This window comes from Haliotis rubra, unplaced genomic scaffold, assembly GCF_003918875.1.
Source record: "Haliotis rubra isolate DU_JTF1 unplaced genomic scaffold, ASM391887v1 Scf436, whole genome shotgun sequence".
NCBI lineage: Eukaryota > Metazoa > Mollusca > Gastropoda > Lepetellida > Haliotidae > Haliotis > Haliotis rubra.
The window spans coordinates 95,810-111,867 of record NW_025767120.1 but is presented as its reverse complement, the minus strand read 5'-3'; the positions used below and the strand labels follow the sequence as shown (position 1 = coordinate 111,867).

Sequence of the window (16,058 nt, the reverse complement as noted above, 5' to 3'; positions counted from 1 at the left end):
ATGTATGTACCGGATTGACAATTGTTTCAATTACATTATACTAAACTTCCTAAATGCTTATACTCTTTCACATTCTAAAGCAAAAATAATGAAACCGAGTTTTCCCTCAAATTTCACTTTTTGACGTTTAAGCTTTTTCATTACTACAGTGAAAATTGTTACTCATCGTAGAATATCATCCATCTATTTAGATTTTCAAAATTCCCCATGATATGAAATGACGATAAATAATTGGTATTTAATAACAATTAAGATTGTAATAAATGATAAAATTTGATAACTGAGGATTGTTCATCTAAGCTTGTCAGACTTCACAGTTATTGTCGAACACAAGTGAAACACTTCATGTGTCATATATATCAAAATTATAACAGTATAGTGATTTGGTGTCCCACATGAATATCAATTCTTTCCACACACTCAACATCTTGGTTCAACAAAAACAGGTAAATATAAAGTTGACCAATGCGTCAACAACTATTTGGGGTAACCTTTCTTCTTGTTCATCTAAGCAATCTTACAAATTACGTACTCTTTCAAATGTAAATCTGCTGTTCCTTCCCCGGGCATATTCATTTTGAATTTTAAGACCTCATAATTATTCTACGCAATTACTGATAATGTAATATGATATGAAAGTAGTTAATCTTCGAAACTAAGTTTCAGGAATGGAAACCAACAGTATACACATGACCATAGTTTCTTGTTGGTTTCCATTACCGGAACTATAAGTTTACAGTATCCATTATGGATTCTATTAGGAAACTAGGTTACCCAGTTTCAATGAATGGATACCAACTGGATGCCAGGATGGTCAACTTCATGCCAAATACTTGCAGTTACTCAGTTCAAAACAGTGGACAGGAAACCAACATGAAACTACATTTTCTGGTTTTATGTTGGTTTCCATTTCATGAAACCTTCAATTGCAAATTCCAGGAATGGAAACCAACAAGAAACCTATAACCTTAGTTTCTTGTTGGTTTCCATTTACTGAAATGCAAAAATCAAAGAATCCAAAATGGAATCTAGTTGGAAACTCAGTTACTCAGTTTCAGTGAATGGAAACCAACTGGATTCCCCATTTACCCAGTATACGGATGGTTTCCAGATTTCAGGAAACCAAGTCATTTTTGTAGTGAAGGTTGGGGAAGAAATAGCCCCCTTTTGATGTAAGAACAAGGATGGGAAAGAAGTAGCCTTTAAAGTTGATTCAAGGGTGGGGAAAGTTTGGCCTAGGACAAACTTTCCATCGGGAAGATTAAGCCTAGGGGGTGAAAGTTTGGCCTGGGTGAAAGTTTCAATGGGGAAGGTTTGGCCAGAGAGAAAGTTTGGCCTGTTACAGTATGTGGTATTCATTCTAAACAATTGGACATTGATTAAGCAACACCCATATTTTTTCTGACTCCGCAACTTTAATGAAGTGGTGCATAAAATGTGTCAAAGATTTTCATATGAATTTTGTAGTGAAAAGACAGGGTTGAGGAGAAATAGAGCCAAGGTTACCTTGACATAATGTGGTTTATTTGAAGATGGTACAGATTTGGAAAACAATGTCATTTCATGCAAAAACATCACGAATTTAATTTTTCTTGCACAGGCTTAACTGTCAGTTCCATACACACATCTTGTTCAGGTATTGAAGAATACCATCTTGCATGTCCAAATACTGACTTTCCATCAGTATCTTGTGTAACCTCTCTGCACACGAACAACTGATTCAAGATGCATCCTCATTGCTTGGATCAATATCTGGATTTGACTCTGAAAAATCCTGTTCAATTCCTCATGCAAAATAGCAATCAATTCATTTAGAGCCTGGACAGGTGTGTCTCTTTGTTGAATATGATGGCCTAAAATGTACCACAGATGTTCAATGGTATTGAGACCTGGTAATGAAAATGTGGGAAAACAGCCATATCAATGATCTTCTGTTGATACTGAAGCCCATTGAGGATACCATGAATGGTAATGAGGTCCATCTTGCAACCTAATTAAATGCATCCCCATACCATGATTTACCCTCCCCCTGTAGGGAACTGTGTCCTAGATATTTTGGGAGACCATAGACAGGCCAACGAAAGAAAACTTTCCCACTGTGCAGAAAAATGCTGTTTAGTCCACATTAATCATGGAAATAGCAACATAAACATAATACCTCACTACTGAAACTATAAAAACAGTAACTTTAAATCGCTAAAACTGGATAAAAAAACCAAAGAACCTTCGATTTTGCGCATGCGCACATGGAAGAAGAAGTCTCAACCGCATGTTGACATTTTCCAGATTGGACAAAAGTTACATTCCCCTTTTAAAGTCTTTCTGTTGTGTTATCTGTTATCTGTATTATTCTGTTGCATTTATCATCATGATTATTATGTGCTCATTACTTTCCATGTGTATGAAATGACTGACAGCAATTATTTCGACATATTTAATACTTTTTCTATGCGAGGCGATTCACGGTTGCTCAGAAATTTGAAAGCGCATAATGCGCATGCGCATTAGAGTCAAAGTTTGCTGATATAAAAATGTTGCAGTTTCATAGTCTTTAGTTGCCGTTTTTACTGTTTCAGTAGCCAGGTCATATGTTTATGCTGCTCATTCCACGATTAATGTGCACTTATCTGCGTTTTTCTGCACAGTGGGAAAGTTTTCTTTGGTAGGCCTGACAGATGTGCTCTTTTGTCTTCAGACACGTATACCCTCCGTCGTTATACAGTGTTCAAGTTAACACATTGATTGCATCAGGCAAGTCGTGCTGCTTTGTGAGCTGGAGATGGGTTTTCTGGCCCTGTATCTCATGAGTCCGATTTGCCTAACAAGTCGCAGCAATGCTGTATTTCCTCTTAATGTTGTCTTACAGGGTCTGCCAGGCCTTGGAAGATCTTGAACATCATTGGTAGCCCTGTGTTTGTTCAAGAGTCTTCAAATAAAGGAAGGATTGTGCCCAACTTGATGTCCAGTTTGTCTGAGGGACATTTCTGCATTTCTCATGCCAACTATTTGCCTCTCACAATTTACTACATGCCATTACAATTATGGTACTGAATATTCAGTCCAAATGGAAAGGAGGGAGTGTGACATGTTATGAGTAAAAACTTGATTTCAACAATATTGGGGACGTGATATTTCACACGCTTTGCACGCTGTTGCACATGCATTGAATATCCATTAAAAATCATGCTATGCTGCACGATGCATAATGTTAATAGATCATTCAGAAAAGTGTTCTCTTTTCTTAATTCATAGAATTATGGGTCTGTAAATTAGGTGTTGCTTAATTAATTTCCATATGTATATAATTTTGCATTTATAACTAACCAGTCATCTTCAGTCAGACCCTCAGTTACCTTTTGACTTCCTCCCTGAATTGTCGGAAGTGATTGGCCTTAAAGTGTGCAAGAATGTTCAACATCATTATTGGTTTTGTTTGGGTGATATTGTATATGTGTAAAGGTAAAACTTACCAAGAAACCATCTTTTTCTTTCATGAACACATTTGAATAATAATGTGTTGCAATACACAATATCATTGATTTCATGGCCCTCTTATGTAAGAAGATTCTCCTTAAACAATCGTTGATTGCACATTTGTTTTTGTTCAAAAGCCAATGAAATTTGGTATATATTTGGATAGTATTAAGGCCCCCATGTCTTTCTCTTAAATTTAAAGTTTCAAAGTTTTAACCATGCTCTTGCTTTTTTCATCATTTTCTTGTCATTGTACAAGACTTCTCTTCTGAATTTCCCAGATTCAGAATACTGAACTTTAACATGTTATTGTTTCTTCATGATGACTTTGTATACTTTCAAAATAGAATTTGTTGTTCATGTTCTCACTATTTATGCATAAAATCAGTATCAAAACTTGACTGAGGCTTTTGATAAGTGTCTGACATTTCAACTTGGTGAAAACAATCATGTAATTAAATGTTTTCAATGTGGATTTTGCCTTTGGTTAACAAAGTGTTGGAATATCAAAGAATATGGTAATAAACAAACTCTTAAAAACAAACAACCTGAATATCCTAATATTTGATGTATTCCTTCTTCAGCACCATGGCATCAATATGATGGATTTGTATATCCAAAGATGTCAGAGAACATTGTGAAAAGATTATGGTCCAAAGCTTTTGGAGGTGGCCTTCAAGGCAGAATACGTCATGATGTCATGTTTGCAGGAGAATTATTCCTACCATCTGCAAAATCAATTTTGACAAGGTTGATACAGAGGGAATCTGGAGAGTCGAGTGTTATTGAAGAATACTTGGATAAGATTGGCATGACATATACTGGATTGTCAATTCAAATGGTAGACAAAAACATGGCTTATTTGGACAAAGAACTATCTCTGCAGGTAGGTCAGTTTATTAAGCAGATGTTAATGGTAATACATTAAGGGCATCTTAATTTGACTGCTGACATGTTTTGTCTTGAAACAAAACAGTGATAGGACATCTGAGGGGTAAATTTATATTACTTTCCTTTAGAGCTTGATTTCCTTTATGACAAATTGATCACTCAAAGGCCAAGATTACCCCAAAAGTCATAACCTGAAAATAGTTTGTTTCGAAGAATTGAGGAGCATTTGTCATAAATGTAGCTTAGGAAATGTCCTCCTCATAGTTTGGCATGAAATGCATGTGGACCCGTTTTTTTGTAAATATCTCTTCATCCAATGATCCAATCGATCTCAAACTGTGCAAGTGGATGTTTTGTCAGACAACCTAATCACTTTGTAAATCACCGATTTTATGCATTTGTAGTAAAGAATCTGTCTCTGTAACTGTCAACAAAATAAACAGCAGAAAGCAGACGGCTTGCAGAGGGAGGGAGCCAATGACCTGTAACAGTGGCAGTGTTGGGTCATTAAGGTCAACGTTCGTCAATGTAGGTGAGCTATGCACGTGACAGGTATGAAGAGGTGGCACAGGTCGTGAATAGGGTAAGGTGGGTGCCAACTGTTAACCATTATACGGAGTTTGTTTCTCTGAGTTGTTCAACATGAACCACAAAACCCATTAGTGAGAATTATTCTGTAGGTTAAAATCTTTAAATTTGTAATGTTAATGTCATATTTTGTTTATGCAGTACCGAAGTGGAAATGCATTTAAAGAACACAGAAAGTATACTTACACTAAATCATTAATCGGACCACCTATGGTGAGAACTTAACAACTGTTAAAGCCCCGTTCCCTCGGACACAAGCACACACAATCATGCACACTCATTGAAGAAAAGATAGAATGAAGACAAAAGTTTTATCTTTTGATGTCGTTCACATTCCAAATGAAGCAATGCATTTCTAATAGCTTTAAGCATATAGATAGTTAATATTTATATTTTCATGATAATTTTATGTGAAATGAGTGTTTCATGTTACACTATAAGTCGTTGGAATTAGTCAGTGCTGTCATTGTTAAAAGAAGTTATATTTCTTTGAGCATATCTGACTGGATACTATTATTATCTGTAAATATAATAACAGAATTAAACTTCATCAAGGTCACTCCATTCTTCCACAGAGGAGTCATCAGTGTCCAGACGAATGACAACTGGATTAACTGTTTGCTCCTTCAAGCCATCTTTGAGCCAGTACTCTTTCTCCACCTTCTTGACATGTTCAACACATGCATGCCAGCGTGCAATGTCAATGTCACATATAGCAGTGTTGAGAATGTGCTTGACATCATTCAACTTGTATGATTGATTTTTCGGGGCCACTGTACTTTTAAGGTCTCCCCAGATTAGTTCGATTGGGTTGAGATCACAGTGATACGGTGGTAATCTCAAGACCTTATGGCCGTGTTGGCGTAGCATGTTGTCAATGTTATATGTGGGTGGAGGTTTATTAGGTTCAATGAAAGAGTACAACTGTGGTTTAGTGGCCTTAATTGAAAATTGTGTAGTGTTATTTGTTAGCCATTGCTGCATATCTGACTTCTTTGTATTGGAAGTTGGGCACCTATTGTTTGGATCTCGAACACTGTGATAGGGAGCATTGTCCATGACAACAAGACTTTTGTAAGGCAGAGCTGGCAACAATTGTTCCTCAACATACTGTGTGAAAACCGTTGAGTTCATTTCTGTATGATAGTCCCTACCATCTGTGCTCTTTGACCGAAATACCAGATCACACCCAGGTAGGAATCCACGGTGGGAACCAGCATGAAGAACGATTAAACGTTCACCTTTGCCTGTTGGTATTTTCCTACCATCACTGGGATCAGTGGGTAGCCACTGTCTGGCAGCAGTATGGTTTGCATTGACCCAGGTCTCATCCAGTTATATAGGTTCGAACCCATCCTCTCTTGCCTGCTTAATTGCTCTCAGATAGTTACACCTTATTTTCACAATATCAGATCTCTCACACATTACAAGTTTCTGGTTTGCTACCTTCTTGTAATTGTATCGAAATTTGAGCAGTAGTTTGCTTAGCATAAACCTAGAAACATTAATGTCATGATCCTCTGCAAGGATGTGTTTTAACTTTCTTGTGGACAGGTGTTCATTTGTAGCAAATAGCCGGCGAATGACATCTCTGATGACCCTGATGTCAAAAGAATCTAACTTTGGATGCCTACCTTTTTGTACAAGGTTTTGTTTATTGGTTGTTGGTTTATTTTTCACAATTTTTAGCACAATGTTCTTTTTCATGCCAAGAGCAAAAGTTGTACGTTTCATGTAATCCGACACCTTATAAATTGGTTTACTACGTTTGCTCTCTTTTTAAAAAAAATTCAACACATTTCTAATTAAACATTTAGCATCATCTGAATAAGCTTTCATGATGACAGCTAGAAGTAGTCAATGTGAATGATCCAAACGGTCTATCACTGTGCAGTGCACAGGTAACTATCATGAATTGCACATGCATTGACCTTTATGACCCAACACTGCCGCTGTTACAGGTCATTGGCTCCCTCCCTCTGCAAGCCGTCTGCGTTCTGCTGTTTATTTTGTTGACAGTTACATAGACAGATTCTTTACTACAAATGCATAAAATCGGTGATTTACAATGTGATTAGGTTGTCTGACAAAAAAATCCACTTGCACAGTTTGAGATCGATTGGATCATTGGATGAAGAGATATTTACAAAAAAACGGGTCCACATGCATTTCATGCCAAACTATAGGTTGGGCTGCAATAGTTAAGGTAACGTCATGTTTGCAATTTTTAACTAAAATGCGTTTCCTAGCTGATATAATTTTCATTTCTGGTGCATAAATTTGTTATATGAATTGGATACTGATACCATATATCCAAAGTGAACAACGCACACATCAGCATACCGTTCACCTTGCCGTTCTTACTCCTTTGCCCTGCCATCTGAGCTGTCCAGATGAAATCCTGACTCGTCAGTGAACAAAACACAATCCCAATCTTGTCTCCTGTACTGTAAATGTTGTTTGATTTGATGTAAGCCAGGAATGGTCCTGGCAGTCAAACAGTCAGTCATGTATTGATTCCAAAGATGGATCAGCCGAATGTGGTCATGCTGATGTGACATCATGTGTGGACAGCTGGTCTGAGGCAAATCTCTCGTGTTCCCATAATGTTGAAAACGTCTCCACAGAGATGAGATCATGTTTCAATGAACCCCAAAATGTCTGACCACTTCATTTTGGGCCATTCCAGTCTCCAGCAATTGGAGACTCTGTGGCATGACATACATGCAGTTTAAGCTGAAATTCAGAGGTTGCAGAATAAACAGTTCTTAAATTTTCAATATCAGGTTATATCCATAACAGCGTTTCTAAATTGTGCTTGTTATAAGTGGCTATTACTTGAATATTGAGTGGTTACTTTTGATCAGCATGCTTATAATATCTCTTACTAGTTTGTTCTTGACTTCAACTATTTACAGACTGTCATGATAAAGCTGTATTAATTTTATGGTGTTATATATAAGGAAATACATTAAAAAATATATTTCAAAACAAGAAAAGCATACAAGTATTGGTTTTAAAACAAAAAAACTGTTATGTATTTCCTGCTTCGACCTGTAATCGATATTGATAGGGAACATGCCAAGAATGACAGACAAATCTGACCTTCATTATTTAGTCAGCCATACATTTTCTGCATGTGCACGTGATGGCATTATTATGACAAACATGATGGCTCGAAATAGAGGAAAAACCTATTGATGGACATAATACTAACTGCATTTAAGTTTTGGTATCTGAATAAAAGTGAGCCTCTTCAGCCTTAGTATACAGGTATGTGTGAAATATTCTGGATATACCACAGCAAGTGATGCCAATTTCAACTGCTCTTCACACATTGGTCCCATGGATAACATAAAAAATGTCAAGCTCTATTACTTTTCATTATATTGATTTTATAGGCCCCCTTCTCCACCTGTATAGTATATGTGATCAGTGTTGAACACTATTTGGTCAAAATACTGTTTTGATAATCACTTGAATAAGACAATATTAGTTCATGACTTACCTTTTTCTATAATGCATTACTATTGCAATCACATAACTACATTTGTCTTTTGTAGATGTTCCAAAACGTCATAGATCCTCTGATGGACCATCTTGTGAAGATTGAAAAGAATTTTGCAGCTTCCCTTGTGCTTAGTGTTTTTATTCTGTCTGCACACAGTGAAAACAAAATTCCTTTCAAAGCTGCAGGTCTGAATAGGGATTTTCTCAAGATTTTGATGATGAAGCCAGATTCACAGCAGAATACTGTTGAAGGCTTTGAAGCTTTAAGGACACACTTCCCAAAGAGGTCTTCAAAGTAAGTAATTGAAAGTTCCTTTTGTGATATTGATAATTTTGATGCTGTCTATGTCATGAGTGACTTATGTCTACCCTCAATAATAGTCAAACTTTAAAGCATACAATTTCCAAATGAAAGTATTCTGTCCAATCCAACTCAGAGAATCATGGCAAATACCTCAGTGTTCAATAGGAAACTGTCATAAGAGGGGGTATGATCATTTTAGCCATTAAAGAACCAATAAACTTTGTTTTTTGTTACTCTTTTAACCATTACATATGAAAGATTTGTGGTTAGTCTTATGCGGAACACCAAATTTATTCTTTAAAAACTTGTGGTTAATTAATACCGAGCGATTAAAAGTGGCCAAAAAGTCGCCTGCTTCCCTTTCGCCAGCCAACGAAACCACAGACAGGTTACGTAACTCTGTCGCCAGAGCACTGCAGTGACGTCATATGAGGAACGATTTTCAGTTAGTTGTATAGAAAATGTGTAGCGCTCATCAATTTTGATGATTTCTCGACATCAACGGCGACATGCCGAATCGTTGCTTTGTCGTCAATTGCTCCTAGGGGTTGGGTGATGGTGTCCCCATGCACAGATTTCCACAGGACCCCGCGGTTCGTATGCTAAATGGGTTATGTTTGTGAGTCCGGCGGCGTTGTGGAAGCCTGAAGCGATATCTTACTTGTGTTCAGATCGCTTCATGGAAGTTAAAGAATCAAAAGTACTTACTAGTTGTAGTAAAATATGCATATGATTGATGACCATAAAGATTTTCTATGACACAACTTGTAACATAACGATTTCTTCCTCGGAAGTGAGGTTGTGGTTGAAGTAACAATAATATTGTAAAGTAGTATTATATTGACACCCACCTCGCTGCCACGAGAGAAATTGTTATGATATATTATGTCATGCAAAATCCTATTGGCCATCAATAAAATACATATTTTACTACCAGTAGAAAGTAGTTTTGATTTTATAACTGAGTGAAAACAAACCTAAATACCATTTATCCTCAGACTGGCGGATGTTCCCGACAGGGTAGCCGCCATTTTAAAAATAAAACAATCTGTTAGAATTAATGAGATTATAGTTTGTTTTCATCAAGTTAGAAAATCAAGACTACTTTCTACTCAGTAGTTAAATATGTATTGGAATCAAAACCAAACGGATTTTGCATGACACAACTTATAACATAACGATTTCTTCCACGGAGGCGAGGTGGGGTCGAAGTCACAATACTAGCGATAAATTTCTTGCTACATTCCCATGGTTAATGTCCACTCACCAGTATGTAGATACTAGTCAATGTGCGTCTTTATATTTGGTCTTATAATCCTAATTAGTTTATTATCACACTTGTATGCATTTTGAAACTAAATAAAAAGCAGACGATCTGCTGATACTTATAGTGAATTTATAACAGAACTGTAATAGCTAGACATTTTATAGTTTGCCAATGTGAATCATAATTCGCACACACCCCTCCCTAGTGCATGTTGTCTGTCTCATTACACTTCACGGCAAAAACAATGATTCTGTTGAATGCTACGACAAATGAATAAAAACAAAATGCAAATATTAAAATTAAAACAGATTAAAGTTATAGGAACAATATCAGGCCATTACCTTGTTCGAGGAATGTATCCATCAATATCCACAAAACTGTTCCAAATGATGTGTCTTTTAACAGTTTAATATACGAAAAAAGAGTGATAAATCTTTTCAGGTATTGGTGTATAGTCTCATTGGTCACCCAAGATAGCACACCTGGCAACTAATTGCATAATGTCCGCTTTCTTTAAAACAGTAATTTAGTTAGCCAATAATGGGCAATCAATCAATGTATTGCCGGTTAATCCTTTGAAAGAAGGACGTTGTTTTACGCGAGACACCGACAGCGACAGAGTGTATTCAGTATAGATTAGTAAATCTACATACATAAACATACCTTTTGAAAATTCCGCTGTGTAATATAAAAGTAATTAATCAATCAGCGTGTTACCGGTTAATCCTTTGATCGATGTTTATAATGTTGAATATTTACTCCAGACACAAGAAATGCCAAATGGGAACCTTTGTCGGGTAATCTAAGTGTGTTACCACTAATTATACCTGTTATAAATTCATTAACTGACCATCAAGTGAATGATGACAAATAACATGTGTAGGTTTATACCAACCTAACACGGGTTACAACAAGGGGGTATTAATTGCTGTATTGCATGTGAAAACTTATGGGCGACACTGTTTTGAGAATACAAACAGATTTTTACATGACATGATTAAATATCGAGGTAAAAAACACAGAAATGGGATCAATTTGGATCAGTCATTATACAAATAGGGCCTAACGACACCAATCGATTTTGACAGAATCGTCTATGAAAACAAGTTGTAACTCGAAACTAGGCAAAGCAGAAGACAAAATTAAATGACAGTAGATTGTGAGAACATATAGCTTTCATTTTCCACAACAATTGTCACGATTTCAGGTTTATACAAGCCTGTAAACAAGATAATTTACCCCCTAAAATGTAGATGAATTCTGCATCGGCCCTCAAAGCTATTCCTCATATGACGTCACAGAGGCGCGCCGCTCTGATTGGTTGAAATTTCGTTCGCGGGTGAGAATTGTGCACTGTTGTCAAAAAGGTCGATTTAAGTAAATTAAAGGTCGAAATGAGTAGTTTTAATGACGGGGTTTCATTTATAACGATGCCAGTTAGTGATTTATGTATTTGTACCCCCTAGGGTTTATGTGACCTTTAAGTATGCTCAATGAAGGGAAACAAGACTCCCAACTTTCTCAGGAAGCTATTTAGCACCAGTGTGAACTGAACAAACTGTACTTCGGACCAACTAGTGTGGACTTCAGTGACAACATATTTGATCAGATTATACTTACCAAAACTTTTCACCTCGCAAACTCTTATAGATGTATATACTCTTCAAAAAAAAGAAACTTGACATGCTGTTTCGGAGTTTATTTACTGCGTGCATATAACTGATTCAAACATGACATCATTGCTCAATTACAGTAAAATCATCACTTTACAAATTTCCAAAACATGATTATCCAGAAAGTGTTTGGTTTAAACCACCGAGGGCTATTAAAGCCACTTGGTCAGAGTAAAATGTCAGTATCTGGTGTGACCACCATAAACATCGATAACAGCTTGGCAGCAGCGTCCAATAGAAGAAAGGAGATGTCGAATGCTGTCTTGAGGAATGTTTTAATACTTTTGCTGAATTGCTGCATACAGTTCTTTTAGTCTCTGAGGTGGCAGATTACACTGGTGCAAGCATCGTTCCAGAGTATCCCATAGATGTCCAAATGGGGACAAATCGGGTGACCAAGAAGGATGATGGATACCTGCTCACACCATGACACTTCCACCACTAAATCTATCGACTGCTGTACACAGTTGTTGGCGTAATGTTCATTCCCACGTCTGTATACACATGAACATCCATCAGCACATCTGAGAAGAAACCGAGACTCATCTGAGAACAAGATTGTCCTCCATCTTGCCTGTGGCCATCTCACTCATTGTCTGCACTGTTGTAGACGTTCTGCTTGGTGACGTTGTCTCAAGACGTTACGTCAAACTGGTCTTCTGGCAAAAAGTCTGGCTTCCTTTTGCTGATTACGCACTGTCTGATCGGAGATTCAGTGCAATCCAGGAATTTGGGTTGTTGTGGATGTTGCAGTTGTGGTGTGTGAACAAAGATGTCTCAACCAGGTGTAGCGATCCTGGGCGGTTGTGGTAACTCCACATCGACCTGACCTGGGTTTGTTATTGACACTCCCAGTATTGTTGTATCAGGTGCATAGGTTTGTACATGGCCGATGTCATTATGTTGTTGAGCTTCTGTCAGTCTTGGCATTCTTTTGTCATCTATAGTGGCTTAAGGCAATGCATATGGAGTACCATTGATGTGTCTTTAAAGCCTACAGTCATAGGTTTCACATCAGGTTGATACACAATTTTGTGATACACGTGCGTTTCATGTAGTGTGCGTTTTAGCAATTCACTACAAACGTGAAGGTAACATTATGTTTTTGTTCAACGTTCCTCCACATGTTGGGATTCAGGATGGATTGGTTTGCATCAAATATTTTCAAATTTATATTGTTCCTATGTCAAGTTTCTTTTTTTGGAAGAGTATATGTTTAAATGTGTATGTACAGTTATGTACTTCAGTATACAGCAATTATGTGAACATATTTTTGCAACAATCAAGTTCAGTTAATGTACTCAAAACAGTAATAACCCTTACTTTATCAGGCAAATTGCATGTAATACAACACTTACTAATCTCTCATTGCCCTAGTTTTATCAACCCTCTTGACAATCAATCGAGGTTCATATAAACTTTATTCACAGAAAATGTATTTTATGAACAAGGAGTTATTTTATGAACAAGGAGTTCAGATACAGTGGAGTACACACACGCACACACGCACACACACATGCACATGCACACGCACGCACACACAAATTTTGAGACTGAGATTAATTGAGATTGATTGATTGTGTGCTTTTGATATTTCTTAGGAAACAAAATTCAATAATATACATATTCAGACTGAGAGGGCCCATACTGTGCAGTATCATAAAGTAGGAGTGTACCGATGGATCAGACTATCGATGTATTGCAATAGCTAAAGCCTCAATGGCAATTAATTAAACATAAACTACTGTCCATAGATCAATAGTATGTGTGACTATCCATATTTCAGAGAGTGTTTTGATAAACAAATGTGCAGCGTAACATAGCGGAAGGGCTTAGATTTGATGAGTTAAGCTAAGAGTTACCCATTATTTTTCTGTTGTTTTGAAAACCTATCTGTCATATATAAGTAGAAAAAGTTAAACCTCCAACAATACAATACTTTATCACAGAAAATGTATATTATGAACAAGGCGTTCAGATAGAGAGAGAGAGAGAGATCTTATAACAATTATTTCCAATAAAATGCAATGTTTTACTGTCAAACACTGCTTGACATTGCCAATGGAATCTGAAAGTTATACTGCTAGAAAAAAGTGTGAGATGTTATACCCCTTGCTTGAGGTGACCCCATTTCATACACCTCTTATTATATATTTCCTTTCAAAAGTTTAGACTCACGAGGTAAATATATCCTCTTACTTCAGGCGACTGTTCTAAACTAAATTTTGCAAAATATTCCATACTATTTAAAGGTACTGTTTGCACATGAACTGATGTATTGTAAAACAAATTTGTAATGTTAAAAAAGATTGTCATGAGTTCAATAAATGATAAAAAGTCAGTGAAAATTGGCCAATTCTTAACAAAGTTTTACACCAAAACGCAGCTGTTCACATGCAAAATATTTGCACATGCTTTTCAGCAATTTGATGCATGATCCTCGTGCAATTCATCTGCATAATGTTTGCAGTTGGTTCGCCCAAGTTAGTGGAGAACAATCTTTGATGTAACCATATATACAATGTATATGTATCCACATCATAAAGTGAATGTTTTAAGTGAGTCTAAACTTTTGGAAGGAAGTATATTTTCAAAAAAACATAGCCTTATAAACAGTGATATGTGCTTCCTTAAACCCCTGTGACATTTGAGTTTCTTTTGTGATTCTGTATACCGTAAGAGTTTAGTAATATGTGGGACAAACGTAAACAATAATTTGCTGGTAAATATCTTACAAAAGAGTATTATTTAATTGTGGTTAAATTATCATGTGACAATAATAAGTTCTCTTAGGAATGCATTCATTCTTATACAAGAAAGAAATACCTATATGGTAGGAAAAAGTGATGCTCTGATATTTCTGACTGTTATAGTTCTGAAAATTGTCGTACTGCCAATCGGTAAACATTGATAAAAGCTGAATGGAGAATATTCTTGATTAAATTAATCAGGGCATATTTTGCAAAAAGGATCAAAACACACAAAGCAAATATAGAGACTAAATAATATTATCAGTAGTACCTTATTAATTAAATGAGAAACACTAATAATGAAAGTAATACATGTAAGATGTTAATCAGTAGATGAGACACATACAACGCACATGAAAAAGCATAAAATATCTTCGAGATGATCCCTTGTGCTTGTATGCAGCACATGCATTTCATGCATCAATGGTCCGTCGTCATACGTAGCTGCACGACCTAATTGCCATCTATAGTCTGATCTATTGTTTTCAGCAGCTATTCGTATTTTTTCTAAGTTTTGCCAGATTTTACGAGTAAACATGCTTTTCTGGATATCCTATTACGCTTCCTACTGAACACTCAGTTAGGCTGATGTGGGTTATTTTTCGACATATGCTATTTGCAATTGTGTAAATTTTAGGGATACAGAGTAACAGCCTAAAAACATTTTTTTTCTATTTCCGACAATACTTTAGTACAGTTATTAACTAATGGTAGGTAGAAGTCTGTTCATATTATCTATCTGTTGGGCATTGATGCATGGTTAAGAACAATTATGGATGTCTTCATCCTCTCCAAGTACTTCCTCAGTTTGTTAATGTCTTATGTGACTGCCTTTGTCTTTCCTTCAGGACGTTTGCTGGAGCTGTTCTTAAAATGATGGAGGAAAATAGCTCAGTGACATACCACACCGTCTTTCATCCATACTTAAACACATACAAGGAATCACATGCAGATTCTTCATGGTTGTACTTTGTTCCACTGTTGCATTTTCTGAGAGAAGATTCAAAGCCAATGTTGAAATATTCAACAAAACACATTGATGATATGTGGTGGGGTATAAAAAGCATAGAGCAACACAAAGAAAAACTGAAGAATTGTGCCCAATGGACCATGTAAGTATTGTCCTACCATGATTTGGGGATACCATCAATTTTTACATCTTGAGTAAAAGAAATTACATGTGCATGACTTTGAAAATAATTACAGGGGTAAATTAAAAGGGTAACTTGGGGTGAATGAGGATCTCCTTAACTTCCCTGGTTCATCGAAGACTTCATCTCATCCAAAGAAGCTTGATTTGCCTTAACATCTAGAATGGTCATTGTGAAATCCCTGCTTTTGGTTTGAGTGGTTTCTGGCATCACCTCCACCTCCCAAGCCATTGTGTTGGGACAACATGCAAGCACTTATTCCCTCTATTATAACCAGTGGAAGATCTTTGAGAATTCCTGCAAGGTACTGGGTATTTCTTTCCCAAATGCAGGTCAGCACAAGTTGTTACATATCATAGCTACAACATCTTCACATTAAAAAAACCTGAAGATTTTTTCTCGCAGGCATTAACTCACAACTCTGTTGTGGCTACTGCAAAAGATAACAAG

General features: G+C 36.5%; 1 protein-coding gene across 1 annotated transcript in view; it reads left to right on the top strand.

The window, feature by feature from the left end:
* LOC124289211 (E3 ubiquitin-protein ligase rnf213-beta-like) overlaps positions 1-16,058 on the top strand; it is a gene marked incomplete at its 3' end in the record, with an annotated part of 178,699 nt that overhangs the window by 66,863 nt on the left and 95,778 nt on the right. Inside the window, exons 7-9 of the mRNA XM_046725815.1 lie at positions 4,059-4,360; positions 8,517-8,758; positions 15,306-15,569. Coding sequence (XP_046581771.1) covers positions 4,059-4,360; positions 8,517-8,758; positions 15,306-15,569 — 808 coding nt within the window. The remainder of the gene's footprint in view (positions 1-4,058; positions 4,361-8,516; positions 8,759-15,305; positions 15,570-16,058) is intronic.